At 32.6% G+C, this 15,069-nt stretch overlaps 1 protein-coding gene across 1 annotated transcript; it reads left to right on the top strand.

Annotated features, from left to right (window-relative positions):
- The first annotated feature begins 5,640 nt into the window (after window positions 1–5,640).
- Window positions 5,641–14,178, top strand: LOC138334815 (3'-5' exoribonuclease 1-like). Its single transcript, XM_069283575.1, has 6 exons — window positions 5,641–5,761; window positions 7,281–7,591; window positions 8,138–8,351; window positions 8,749–8,832; window positions 9,152–9,261; window positions 9,692–14,178. The coding sequence occupies exons 2-6, from the start codon at window positions 7,344–7,346 to the stop codon at window positions 10,206–10,208; spliced, it is 1,173 nt and encodes a 390-aa protein (XP_069139676.1). The 5' UTR covers window positions 5,641–5,761; window positions 7,281–7,343; the 3' UTR covers window positions 10,209–14,178.
- Window positions 14,179–15,069: the final 891 nt, after the last annotated feature.

Below are 15,069 nucleotides of genomic sequence, written 5' to 3'. Positions count from 1 at the left end.
TATCTTTGTGTACGTATATCTTTACCAGGTATATCTTTGTGTTTACGGGTATATCTTTGTGTTACGGTATATCTTTGTGTTACCGGTATATCTTTGTGTTACCGGTATATCTTTGTTACGGTATATCTTTGTGTTACTGGGTATATCTTTGTGTTACCAGGGTATATTCTTTGTGTTACCAGGTATATCTTTGTGTTACCAGGTATATCTTTGTTTTACAGGGTATATCTTTGTGTTACCAGGTATATCTTTGTTTTACAGGGTATATCTTTGTGTTACTGGGTATATCTTTGTGTTACCAGGTATATCTTTGTTTTACAGGGTATATCTTTGTGTTACTGGGTATATCTTTGTGTTACCAGGTATATCTTTGTGTTACCAGGTATATCTTTGTGTTACTGGGTATATCTTTGTGTTACTGGGTATATCTTTGTTTTACAGGGTATATCTTTGTTTTACAGGGTATATCTTTGTGTTACTGGGTATATCTTTGTGTTACCAGGTATATCTTTGTGTTACTGGGTATATCTTTGTGTTACTGGGTATATCTTTGTTTTACAGGGTATATCTTTGTGTTACTGGGTATATCTTTGTGTTACCAGGTATATCTTTGTGTTACCAGGTATATCTTTGTGTTACAGGGTATATCTTTGTGTTACTGGGTATATCTTTGTGTTACCAGGTATATCTTTGTTTTACAGGGTATATCTTTGTGTTACTGGGTATATCTTTGTGTTACCAGGTATATCTTTGTGTTACCGGGTATATCTTTGTGTTACCGGGTATATCTTTGTGTTACCGGGTATATCTTTGTGTTACCAGGTATATCTTTGTGTTACCGGGTATATCTTTGTGTTACCGGGTATATCTTTGTGTTACCGGGTATATCTTTGTGTTACGGGTATATCTTTGTGTTACCGGGTATATCTTTGTGTTACCGGGTATATCTTTGTGTTACCGGGTATATCTTTGTGTTACCAGGTATATCTTTGTGTTACCGGGTATATCTTTGTGTTACCAGGTATATCTTTGTGTTACCGGGTATATCTTTGTGTTACCGGGTATATCTTTGTGTTACCAGGTATATCTTTGTGTTACCGGGTATATCTTTGTGTTACCGGGTATATCTTTGTGTTACCAGGTATATCTTTGTGTTACCAGGTATATCTTTGTGTTACCGGGTATATCTTTGTGTTACCAGGTATATCTTTGTGTTACCGGGTATATCTTTGTTTTACGGGTATATCTTTGTGTTACGGGTATATCTTTGTGTTACGGTATATCTTTGTGTTACCGGGTATATCTTTGTGTTACCGGGTATATCTTTGTGTTACCGGGTATATCTTTGTGTTACCAGGTATATCTTTGTGTTACCGGGTATATCTTTGTGTTACCAGGTATATCTTTGTGTTACCGGGTATAATCTATATCTTTGTGTTACCAGGTATATCTTTGTGTTACCGGGTATATCTTTGTGTTACCAGGTATATCTTTGTGTTACCAGGTATATCTTTGTGTTACCAGGTATATCTTTGTGTTACCGGGTATATCTTTGTGTTACCAGGTATATCTTTGTGTTACCAGGTATATCTTTGTGTTACCGGGTATATCTTTGTGTTACCAGGTATATCTTTGTGTTACCAGGTATATCTTTGTGTTACCGGGTATATCTTTGTGTTACCAGGTATATCTTTGTGTTACCGGGTATATCTTTGTGTTACCAGGTATATCTTTGTGTTACCAGGTATATCTTTGTGTTACCAGGTATATCTTTGTGTTACCGGGTATATCTTTGTGTTACCAGGTATATCTTTGTGTTACCAGGTATATCTTTGTGTTACCAGGTATATCTTTGTGTTACCAGGTATATCTTTGTGTTACCAGGTATATCTTTGTGTTACCAGGTATATCTTTGTGTTACCGGGTATATCTTTGTGTTACCGGGTATATCTTTGTGTTACCAGGTATATCTTTGTGTTACCAGGTATATCTTTGTGTTACTGTGTATATCTTTGTGTTACCGGGTATATCTTTGTGTTACCAGGTATATCTTTGTGTTACCAGGTATATCTTTGTGTTACCAGGTATATCTTTAACTTAATATACAGAAATAATTGTAAACCAAACTTTGCAGAACATGAACAATACAAACTAGACCTGCCAACTGATACACTGTATAACTTGATGTCTTCACTAGTACTGGTATTGTTGATCAGTTGATCATTAACATTGTATCTAATAATCAAATATCTATGAGACTGTCTACATTTAGAAATGAAAGCAACCATTCTTTTATCTTTAAGTAATAAAAACATATATCATATTGAATATACAAATCTTAAAACATAACTCAAACTATGAAGTATCAATTAAATTAGAAAGAAGAGCCTACATGTACATCATAGATGCTATCTGGCACTTACTTTGTCTTCTCGGCAAAACCACATGAGTCTGTTCGACTACATACGTAAAAGCTCATTCCTTGTGTAGCTCCAGCTTTTGTTCCAGTCTTTAGCATGCATGGTTGACCTGTATTGGTTTTCAAAATATAAAAAAAATCATGATAGAAACACAATAATAACAGAAAAATTATATGTACAATATCTGAATAATTGGACATGAATACAAAACATTAAATACATCATAATGATTATATAAATCTCCAATATCAAGCATTTATATGTGAGACAAGTCCTTGCCAATTCCTTTTAATTTACTATCATGCCACAAATTTAAAGGAATTGCACAAACTTACATATAAACGTAATTTATGAATATACAGTAATGAGACAAAAAAATCATCACTGATGCTTTTTATCAGGATGAAAGAAATTAAAAAAAAAGGTTTTCTTTGCAAATTAATTTTATTGAGAATCTGTATACCGAATTTTCAAAAATTTTGCAAATTTATTTTCGAAAGTTAAAAAAAAGACTTTCTCAAATGTAGAATCATATGTGAATCGAACATGCATATGTCTGACATTGTTTTAAACATTTTTACAAAAAAAAAAAAAAAGGTGTCATGATTTTCAGATACTTTGTCATCATCAGATTGTACAAGAACATTAAGGCATTAATCTGAAAATTGTGACCCCCTTTTTTTAATCAGTACAAGCACAGGAATATGATGTTCTGTCAATAATATGTAGTATAAATATATAAAAAAAGACCCGTATATACTATATATTAGAGGTGACTATTGTGGCCAAAAAGGCTATCACGATAGTATTGCAATAGTAAAATTACTATTGCAATAGTAATTATCACGATAGTCTAGAGACTATTGCGATACTATCACGATAGTTAAATTTGCAGATTTCATAATAATTCAAAGTATAATTTTCCGTGGCCTTTTTCAAGAGATATTTATGTTACCTGCATTTTTATCGTCAGCAGAACTTGATATTGACGCCAAAGTTTTATTACACTGTATATTAATCGTCCATTCACATATGAAAGGGCACTTATCACAGAATTTATGGAAAATTCATTGAAAAACGAACCATGAAATTTGATCGAAAAATAGTCAAAATGCATTAAATATTATGAATAAGTTAAATATCAATAATATATCAAAACGCTTATATTCAAATGCTAATAAATAATCTGTACGCTTGTGAAAATGCAACAATATTTTTTCATTGTGTTTGAATTGTGTTGTTCTTGTATTTAGTGCTTCCCACGATCAAAATCTCAAAAAGACGCTTTTATGTGTAAACACTACGCAGACATTTCGGCAGATTCGGTGGAAATTCTTGTTTTAAGTGTAATTTTTGCTGTGAGGAAAAACTATTGTAAACAATCGATAGTTAAATTTAATATCGCGATAGTTATCGACTTTAAATTATACTATCGACCTATTGCTATCGCGGGCAAAACTATTGCAATACATCGATAAGTCGACCTAACGTTACACCACTACTATATATTGAATTTTACAAACATTTTGATAATGAAATTTGTTATATAGTATATACAGGTATTTTTATATATATATAAAACTCCTGTTGTACAAGTTAAAGTTTCAAGATGCATGTTTCTACATCACATATTTGGGTAATCCAATAATTAATATTGTCTACTCGACTGCTTAATTAATATTGAGAAACAATATCAACATTTTTAGACATTACATACGGTAATCAGGTTGGGGACAGTCACGTATATGCAGGATATATATAGTCCTGCATTTGAGTTTGTAACAGCTGTCCTACATGTATTTGCGGGATAATTTTGTTAAGCAAATATATACAGGATTCTAGCTGTGAAATGAAAATGGATAAAGTTGTTTTAAGCATTTTTATCAAAAAAGGGCATCATAATTTTTACATGGCAAAATCAGTAACACAACTTTCCACATTATCACTCAAATGAAAACAAATTTCGTTATATAGATGTATGTAAAATTCAAAAACAAAATCATGCACCTCTATTGCTTATAATTACTATGGTAGGGGTAGAAATAAGAATTTATTTTAGCTGGACCAAAGGGCTTGTCCATGAGAACATCTACTAGCCCTTCTAAATTTTAATTGGCTCTGTTTAGTCCTATGTGGAGAGCGAACAAATGAATGAAGCGTCTCTTAATGATAGGTTAAGTTAGTTAAGGTTTATTTTTGAATTTGTTAGGGCAGTGTTTAGGTTAAAATATCAACAAGCCCGACGGACCAGCTCACAAAATAACCAATCTGCCCTTCAATAAATTAATTTAATAGCCCTGGGCCGACGGGCTTGCGGTTATTTCGACCCCTGCTATGGAGAGCACCTACATATATGTAAATTGTCACTTTATGACAAAATGAGATGACAGAATTTGACAGTTCATACTATTACACAAAATGATATAGTCTTCAATCAGTTATTTTACAACTAGACCTAACGTCATATCCATTTTCATTTCACCGAATCCTGCATTTGCGTAACAAAACTATCCCTCAAATACAGGACTGTTACTCAAATACGTATGTCCCTTACCCAGTTATCTGGGTAATGCTACCTTGCAACTGTGTGTGAATGATCAAAAGTCTCTCGTCGTACATTGCCTCCTTGTTTTTTTATTTCTCATGTCGGTTACAGTCATCCATATGCGGGGCTGTGCATTAGTTAGTCATTCACAATAAAATACATGCATCATCATCTACAACAGTTGCTAATCATCTGATCATCATGATCAGATATCAAAATCAAAGTGAAATAACATTAGGTAGATAATTACAGGTATTCAGTGTAGCGTTAGCTGTTAGTTTTTGGATTATTTAATGTCAATCTGTACTAAAATTATTTGCACATGAAAGGAAACTTACCATGAACATGACACGGAACTTCTTCCATAATTCAATTTATATTTCGACTAAAATAAAACATTACACATTTCACACACTTCCGGCAAATACAAAACATAGCGCGTAAATTGAAATGAAAGAATCTGACCAATGAGAATTATCGTCACAAACGAATCAACCAATCAAATCTCTCATTTTATCAAATTAACCCAACTGATTAGCGCACCTCGTTTTCCGTTTTCAGGTTCTCTGACATTTTGAAGTTGAAATCAACAAAAATAAATCAATATGATTCGATTAAGCACTAAAAACTTTATGAAAATAGGTATTAATTTATTACAAAGCAAAATACTTCTGAGATGTCACCAATATCCATTTTTTATTTCACTTCAGAATGCGTCGTAATCATTATCCGGATATTTCGTCACGCCAATGTTTCTATATTTGGAAAGAATAGAGCATATGGGTCAGCTGTGATGGTATGCTATTTTTGATTTATTTTGTATTGTTATTAATAAGAAAATAAGATTTACATTGTGGGTTACAACGAAAGTGAATCCGGTAATCGTTCACGATGGGGGGGGGGGGGGGGGGGGGAATTCGGCATTTGTGACAATTTAATTCTACAAGTGACTCATGAGAGCTAGCAAAATCCAAACGTCTCTACTTTCTGTTTGTCTCTCTTTCTTCTAGTGTAGCACTTATATTTACCTGATTTACATGATCTGCGGTCTGTTAAGTCATGAAAACCTTTTCTGCACCCGAACTGAGACTTGAGTCACTTGATATTTGATTTACGAATGTGTCTGTGTTGTTGTATGTTCATCCGTACTCCCATGACATGAGAGTCGACTGGTCAGCCGTTTTTTTATCGGACGTTATTTTGCTGACTGTCGAAACGTTATGTTCCAAAAGTGTCTCGTCGTGCTATACCTTTAGCATTGTTGGAGTAGGTCATCCTTTGGTAGCTACTGTTGTAGCGGAAAAGATATCACCTTCTGACTGACTCAGAAGGTGATATCTTTTCCGCTACAACAGTAGCTAATCCTATGGCTGATATGACCTGACAGTTATATCATGATCAGTAAAATAGCAAGCTTAAGGATTGATACTCCAACAATGTTAGAGGTATATGTATAGCACGACGATACACATTTGATTATTACGTCGTGTATTGCCCATCAGAAGTTTCTCAATACCGACGTCTAATATTATTGGTTTAAAGGATGGAGTGCATTTGCAGTCTGTGACGTACACTAATTGTTTTCGCTGCTAGTCAGTCCGACTATTTAATCACTAGTCCAAATTAAACATATAGTCATTTTGCTTCAGCACTTAAAATTTACTCATGATCAGTTTACAATTTTTTTACCATAATTGCAGTCTGGATGCTTTTGTACAAAAAAAAAAATCTCACAAAATGATGCATCCGGACTAAAATAATCGCATATGAATGAACTCAAAATGTGTTGAAAAATGCAATTGACCACCGCTCTTGTAAATGTAGCATTTAAGGTCTAGGATATTTATCAAATGGGGAGCCACTAGTCCAATCAGCTAATTCATTATAATTGGCACTAGTCCGGCTGTAAAATTACTAGTCATGGGCATCAGACTAGTGCTTAAAGTCACAGACTATGTATTTGACCGATACATACATATACATGTATATGTTCTATTATCATACACATTATATGCTTGTGACTAAATATGCATGTACTAATAAACAGATTGGGCAATCACTGGACAAGCAGGAAATTAAATACAATACTATAAAGAGAATATCAGCTAGGAAGTGACTATAATCATAATATGTAACTAAATAACATTGCGAGTCCAGCAAAGTGGATCCATAAGCCTGCATGTGCTGCGAGTCCAGCAAAGTGGATCCATAAGCCTGCATGTGCTGGAAAACATCATTAAGAATCATTAATAATTAAGAATAATTAATTATATTTATATACGTTCAGTAATTTTGCTCTGAAACTTTCATTGTAGCCACTTGATGTATGAGAGAAAACAATAATAAAGAGAGTTAGGGAATCATATTTAACAAGGAGTATGAGTGCAGATGCTGTTAATGGGTCCTCTCAGCCAGAAGTGGGCTATCAATTAAACAGAGAAGGTTCAAACAAGGAAAGTGAAGGAACTGTGGATGGCACAAAGAAGAAAACGGGACATTCAAAGGCTCAAAAGGATGGAGTTAGTGAAAATATCTACAGGAAACTTTCAGTGATCAATGGAGAGATCAATAAAATGGACAGAGACCAGCTGAAACGTCGTCTAGCAGACTTAAAAATGGACACAAGGTAACATATGCCACATGTCAAATTTATGATGGAATTTATTTCATACTAAAACTGTACAATTATTAGTAAATTATTTTGATTTGGTAAAGATATATGAAATAAACTACATATGATGATGGCATAGGTAGAAATTTTTGAGCTTTTAACATTTGTTTTCTGAAATAAGGAGCTTGTGTTTAATTAAAAGTTGACTGCATATACATGAGAAGCTACAGTGTATATATGTAAACATTTTGAAAATTTCTTAAAGGAGTACAAATTATCTTTCTAGCAGCTATAGACTAAATCCAAAAAATGGCAGATTATATATTTATATGTATATGTATCACATTTTTTCTGTTTGAGTCCTTCATTCACAGCATCTATGAGTGGCCTTGGCACTTTGATTTCTGTGTAATTTCAAATAAATATAATGTCCCTGTCCAATATTTCGATTACTTGATTAGTAACGATGAAACGCAAATTTTTTCTTTTCGTTAAGAGATTTAATATATATCAGTTATGACTGTGCTGTTTACTTATGAAATCTTTCAACTTTTTTGTCAGGGGTGTAAATGACGTTCTGAAGAAGAGACTGAAACTTTACTACCGACAACGGAAACTAATGAAAGCAAATATCCGTGTTCCGAGCACTAAACCGTTGTATGACTACCTACTTGTGATAGATTTTGAGGCTACTTGTGAAGCTGACACACCAGACTATCCACATGAAATTATAGAATTTCCCATCATCCTTATAGATGTCCACCAGAATACAGTGGTAATTATATAAGTCATACCAACAGTCAATGATTTACTTTAATGGGTGATATGTTTACTCAATAATTGAATTCTTTATTTCACACCTTTTTAAAATGTATAATAGGCTTTCAGCAGTGATGAAATTGTACATAAATCTTAGAGCAAGTACATGGAATTTTGCCTGCTTCAAGTATTTACATTGGCACAGTATGACAATTTCTCCATTATTGGTCATTTTTTATACATTTGTAAAGATGTGAGTGTTTGCTGTGTGACAATTCATTCAATTACTACCGATTTTCATAAAATCAAGTGTTTGTCAGCTGTTCACAATTAAAAGTATATATGTGAGTATCAACTAATATACACTCACTGCACTCCAACATTTGTACAAAGGGAGATAAATCTTGTTATAGGTAGATGAGTTCCATTCCTTCTGTAAACCTGTGGTGAATCCACAATTGTCAGAATTTTGTACAGAACTGACAGGAATTACACAGGTAAGTTACAGCTTAATTTAATGTGTATCTTTGTTTTGCACAGAAAAATTATCCCTTACAAAATCCTTACACTGAAAAAAATAACAGAAAATATATAGGCTAAAAGGTAACATTATAACCTCTATGGGAATCTATTCAAGTTATCAATACAGGAAAAAGTACGCTAAAGAATATTAAAAAAAGTATGTAAGCAAGATGTTCTTTCTTCTGTTGTTAATACCTTCATGTAAATGCAAATCTGTTAATATCAAGGATATTTATTCAGATATATGTACAGTGTAAATTGCACAAAATTGTATACATATGGTTTCTTTTATAGGAAGACGTAGATGCTGCTGACACATTCACCACAGTTTTTCAGAAAGCCAAAGATTGGATGAAGGAAAAACATCTTGGCGAGGGGAATAAATTTGCTATTGTCACAGATGGGTAAGTATCTGTAATTTAACATGTAGACAAAACCTTTAAACTATTTAGACACAATATTTCATTGTTAACATAACGAAAAATACATATTTTCAAGCAATTTAGTGACATCACTAGCGAAAGATTATAAATTCATATTCAGATCAAAGTGACACAATATAAAAGCACTGAGGTCTTCACATATATTGAGAAATTTTAATACCCCCTTTCTCAGTCATCAAAGAATTTAGATGTTTTTATTCCAAATCATTGATGTTTGTTGCTGGGTGTTTTGTGTATAAGTATATCTATCCTTTTTGTGTGCTATTACAGTGAGTATTACTGATGTTAGTTTTGTGTAGTTTAATCCATTATTTATCCACTTTATCATTTCTGATATGAACTAAAATATTTGGTGTACCTGTATTGAATTACACTCCATTGCATGTTTAAGGCCATGGGACATGAGTCGCTTTCTATGCCTCCAATGCCAACATTCAGACCTGGTGTTTCCTAGATGGGCAAAAAAATGGATCAACATCAGGAAAACGTACGGATCATTTTACAAGTGCCGTCGTAAAAAATTGGAAGACATGCTTATATATTTGGGGATGAAATTTGAAGGCAAACAACACAGAGGACGTGATGACTCTAGAAACATAGCAAGAATTGCTATCAGACTAATTGAAGATGGTTGTAGGGTGAAAGTCAATGAAATCATCCACAATTATCCTGGTGCAAAATATCTGAAATTTGCACCTGTAGACGCAGAATCAACAGACAGTGACGATGGTGACGTAGACGACACTGATGACAAGACAAAGGTCAAAAAGGAAAAGGTCAAAGTTCAAGGTAGCATAAGTACAGACATTGATAAGGGAATGTCAACACTCTGTATAGAGGATCTAGGAGATAACAGTGAAGAAGATGTGTCCGATCTTATGACCTATTATAAACTTCAAAAATCATGATTAATGCTTATATTATTTATCATATGATTTTCACAAGCAGACTCTTTGAATCAGAAATATCATGTTCCAAACATTAATTGCCCCCATCCTATAATTCTCATCATGATGATAAAAATCATGCAGTCATAATCAATTCAAGCAAATACTTATCAAACTCCATTGATGAATTTTGGAAAAAGATATTTTTTATATAGGTTCCTTACTGCTTGGCCAGTCTGATCTGCAATGATATACAAATGTATATCAGTTACTAGTTTTTTGATAATATTATTGTACTGACAATGTACCTATAAAGACAATACTATTTCTTATCTAAAATATTTATAAAATTGTGCTGGTCTAATGCATGTTCTGTGCACATGCCTAGTTTATGTTTGACAGTTAAAGACATTCCTTGAAGCGAATAACTAAATGTTTTCTGATTCTTACTATCCAAATAAATTATATCTACTCAAATATTGGCTTATAAGCCTTTAATGCCTTTGTATAAAAATCAATGTACATTATATTGAAAGATCTGTCTAAATTATTATTTTATTAACTTTCCGCTGCATTATAATTATTTTTAAATTCTGATAGAAATGTGTCACTGGAGTGTATTATATTTGATTCAATGGAAGATGCAATATTCCTTAATTTACAGTAATATTCCTGATGAATTGAAGTATATTTTTTTACAATTTTTAAATTGATTGAAAATGTTTGTTTGCTTCAAAAATGTCAGACTGAACACAAGTGTTATCTTACATTTTAACTGATGAAATTGTTCCAAATTTGAGAATACATGTACTGAAATACAAATAAATAAATTGTTTTCTTTTTATTTCTGTCAAGTACATAATGTTCATACCGGTATGTATATAAGGGAATTGACACACATGTTCAGAAAGCTATGTTAGTAGGAATGGCACCACCGCCATAATACCATATGCAAAGTAACTTAAAATTACAACAGATATAGGTTTTTTATAACTTATTTTTTATTCAGTTTTTCAAATGCATTACACATTACATATTTTTTGCTTGTTATCATTCTCACTGTTACCATTTTCACCTCTAAATTATCAACCTTTCATACATTATGTACAAAATACTATCTCCATTATCATCATTTCATACATACATGTACTCAAGTCATGATAACATATTCAAACCACATACATTCACTCAGTACTCAATTTATAGCTTCATCCATTTATAAACACTGCCCTATTATCAATATGATCTTCACATTCAATCATCATTTTCATCTACCTTACACATCTTTCATTTCCAAATAATTGCTTTTATGATTATTATTTTTTGTAAAGATTAAGTTTTGATTCATATCGCTTATAACTTATTGTTGAAAAAAATTGATAGATATTAAAATATATACATGTGTATTGCACTTTTTAATAGAAAGGAAAAGAAACCAAAGAGGAAAAGAAAAGAGATAACAAGAGAGAAATGAACAAAAGAGCTAGTAGGCTATCCAAGTATTAAAAAAAAAAATATCATCAATAAATGTATCTTCACAGATAAGTATTAGTTCGAGTTAGCTCCCTTTCAATGACATGTGTTCACAATAATTCGGTTGAAAAGTTGAAAGATGTCACTTTTACCACGTGTACACGTCTCGTTTTCAAACAATGACATATGTTGTACATATATATAGTACATATATTATGTACTACAACATGTCATTTTAAAGGAGCCATGTAACTATCATTTATGACTATGTAGAATAACTATTGCATCATCAAATATAACATTATGAAACATTGTACAATCGAAATAGCGAAATCAGGAAAAAAAGCAATGTTACAAATCGATGGCATTCGAAACATTGCCGTCCCAGATACATGAAATCAAAAAGATTAACCAAAACTAATATACATTGTATTACCAGCAATTAATTAAATCGGAAATGTTTTGGAATCAATGGGACATATATACATGTATGAAATATTGCTGTACCAAGTTGTTAGAATCGACCATTTTGCCTTTCAAAAGTGTGTTAGGATATGTATTTGCTAGTGAATAAACCGACTTAGGAAAGCGGAAAAAGGCTAACATTGTATAAAATCAATTGATGTTTTTATGGCACCTTCAGGTAAAATCGATATGAAATACAGTTTGCGGAAGATTATTGTACAAGTTAGTACATATCGGCGCATCGAATTATTAGTGATTTGGCATCTAAAAGATGACGAATAGATCCACATGTTCAGAGTCAGATTTCTTTATTACGGCTCGGACACACTTACCTGTATATAACAAGAGGTAAAATCAGTATCTCACATTTTGACATGTTAAGAGAGTGATAATATTACCATTGACAAGATAAAATCTCTCTTTCATAGTGTGGATATCTTTTATTAGAAATTTTCCCGCAATAGAGAAAGTATTAAAATACTTTCAAAAGCTACCATAGAAATCACCGTATTATCATGACAAAGAGGAACTGTGGGATAATCAAGTAACACATGTACAGTACAAACAATGATAGCCATGTTTGACGAAATCTCATTAAAAAAAAATTGACAATCTTATTATTGCTACATGCAAGCAAACTTTAGGAATTATATAAAGTTACCGTAAGACTCGTTGTAACCCGACACCTATAATACAAGATGTACATACAGATCACAACAGTAAATAATCATAAAACCCTGTACACATATATAGATATATACAGATGGTTAATACTTCCTGTGGAGTCAATATACATGAAATGTATTCTTTCCCACATATAACATTAAAGTTAAAAGCAGAATATTTTTACTTAGACATGTTTGTTTTTACATTTAGAAAAGCATCATGATGAAAAAAACATGTACAGGTATGTCCAAAATGCAATCAGAAATACTACCCTACTATAGTAATAAAATATCCACTACTACCGCACATTAAAGAAATGATAGGAAATATTGCTATTCTAAATGATTGATATGGTCAAAATATGTCTAACAATTTTTTTTTTATATAAGGAAGGAAATTTTCGTTTAATCTTACTAATTAATATATTGTATATCATCCTCGATACTCCAGGGGTTACGATCACATACGATCTCTACACCCCTGGACAATCACATAGTAAAACTGGAGGCAACAGAATAGAACAGATAATTCAGTCCTTTGATATACATCAAAAGAGCTGTATAACGGTACACTGTGGTTGACTATGTGGCTTTGAAGTTGGGCGTCGCTCTCTCTGTAGTCTTCAAAGGAAATCCTTGCAGGCCTGTGATTGGTCAGATATTTTCTTCTGAACTGCCTTCAGATTTACTATGAAATAGTCCAGGGGTGGATATAACGACAGTTATTGTAACCCCTGGAGTTTTGAGGATGAATGTATATATACTCGTAGACATTTACGCGAGAGGGGAATTAACCCTACATTATACACGAAGGTTGCTTTCTTGCGAACATTCCACCTATGCGTGATATTTTGTACTTTATTGTTAAACAGTTTGAAAGGGTATCTATCGCGAAAAGAACAAAACCGTTAACGTTTTATGCAAGAAAATCACAACATTAAGCACTCACGAAAATATCCACTTTACAATGTTGTCTTCCATGTCAATAACATCGAAAATATCGGCACACCAAAAACAATAAAATCTTATTTATATGGTCCCCTGACAATAAAGTGTAAAAAAATACATGTTGTTGTGTCATTCCACCTATGAAATCAGAAGCATTGTAATAGTCATAAAATGATTGTAAGAAATACTGAAAGGATGAAATCAGAAAATTTACGTTCCAAATCAATAACAATGGAAACATTGCCGTCTTAAATACATGGAATTGAGAATACCAACCAAAATTAAAATTATATCAGGGCCACTTCAGATTTTTTCATGAACTTCAGTAGCGCTTTCCTGTGAGAAAATTTATGTTAAGGAATTCCTTAAAGTTAAGGCATGTTCATGAAACTGGGCCCGGTAACCAATTAAATCGGAAATGTTCCATACTAAATCAATGATAAAGAATCGATCATATATTGCCTTACTCAAGTCAATTGGAAATGAAAATTTTTGCTAGCGATGGAAACTGACTTATTAGTTGATAAAATATTTTATGACACGAACACCTGTACATGTAATCGCCTTATGTTACTGAAATACTGGTGATTTTATCTAAATGATAACACATTACTACATGTAACACCGATGAGGGGGGATTTCTCCTCCACTGGGAACAAACGTCTTTAGTGGAAATTGTCTCACATAAGAGAAAGTTTTAAATCTCTTTCAAAAGTTGCCTTAGAAGAAATGAGTATTTTCCTCATATATAATACTGGTGGACTGTGGGATAATTCAGCAAAGTGATGCTCGTCATGTTGTCAGATTTCATTAATTTTTTGTATTGCCAAAGTACATCCAAACCTCAACGCGATAACACAGTTGCCGTATATTGTCGTACCAAATTAACAGACTCGGACATGTTACCTTGCTAACATAAAGTGGATTTTGAAATTAAGTATTTCTTAGTGAATGAAATAGATATAAGAAAGCGGGAAAACGCAAAAGTAAATTAATAAATGATAAATAAATACATACATAAAAACCTTGGTAAATTTTAATTGATATGCTCTTTAATGACACAATCAGGAAAACAACTCGATATAAGATACATTTTGCGAAAACGTAATATACCGGGTTATAGTGATTTGACATTGATAGGGTGACACAGAAATAATAAAGTGTGTAAATAGTGATGATACTACAATTTAAAAGGGGAAATGGCTTCGACTGGGAACAGGTCGAGAAAGTTTTAAATCTCTTCGAAAACCGAAGTTGCAGTAGAAAAAATGACTATGTTCCTCACATCAGAGAACAACTGGTGAACTATGGGATAATCAAGCAAAAAGGTG

Source organism: Argopecten irradians, chromosome 11, assembly GCF_041381155.1.
Source record: "Argopecten irradians isolate NY chromosome 11, Ai_NY, whole genome shotgun sequence".
NCBI lineage: Eukaryota > Metazoa > Mollusca > Bivalvia > Pectinida > Pectinidae > Argopecten > Argopecten irradians.
This window is presented reverse-complemented; position numbering and strand designations above follow the sequence as displayed.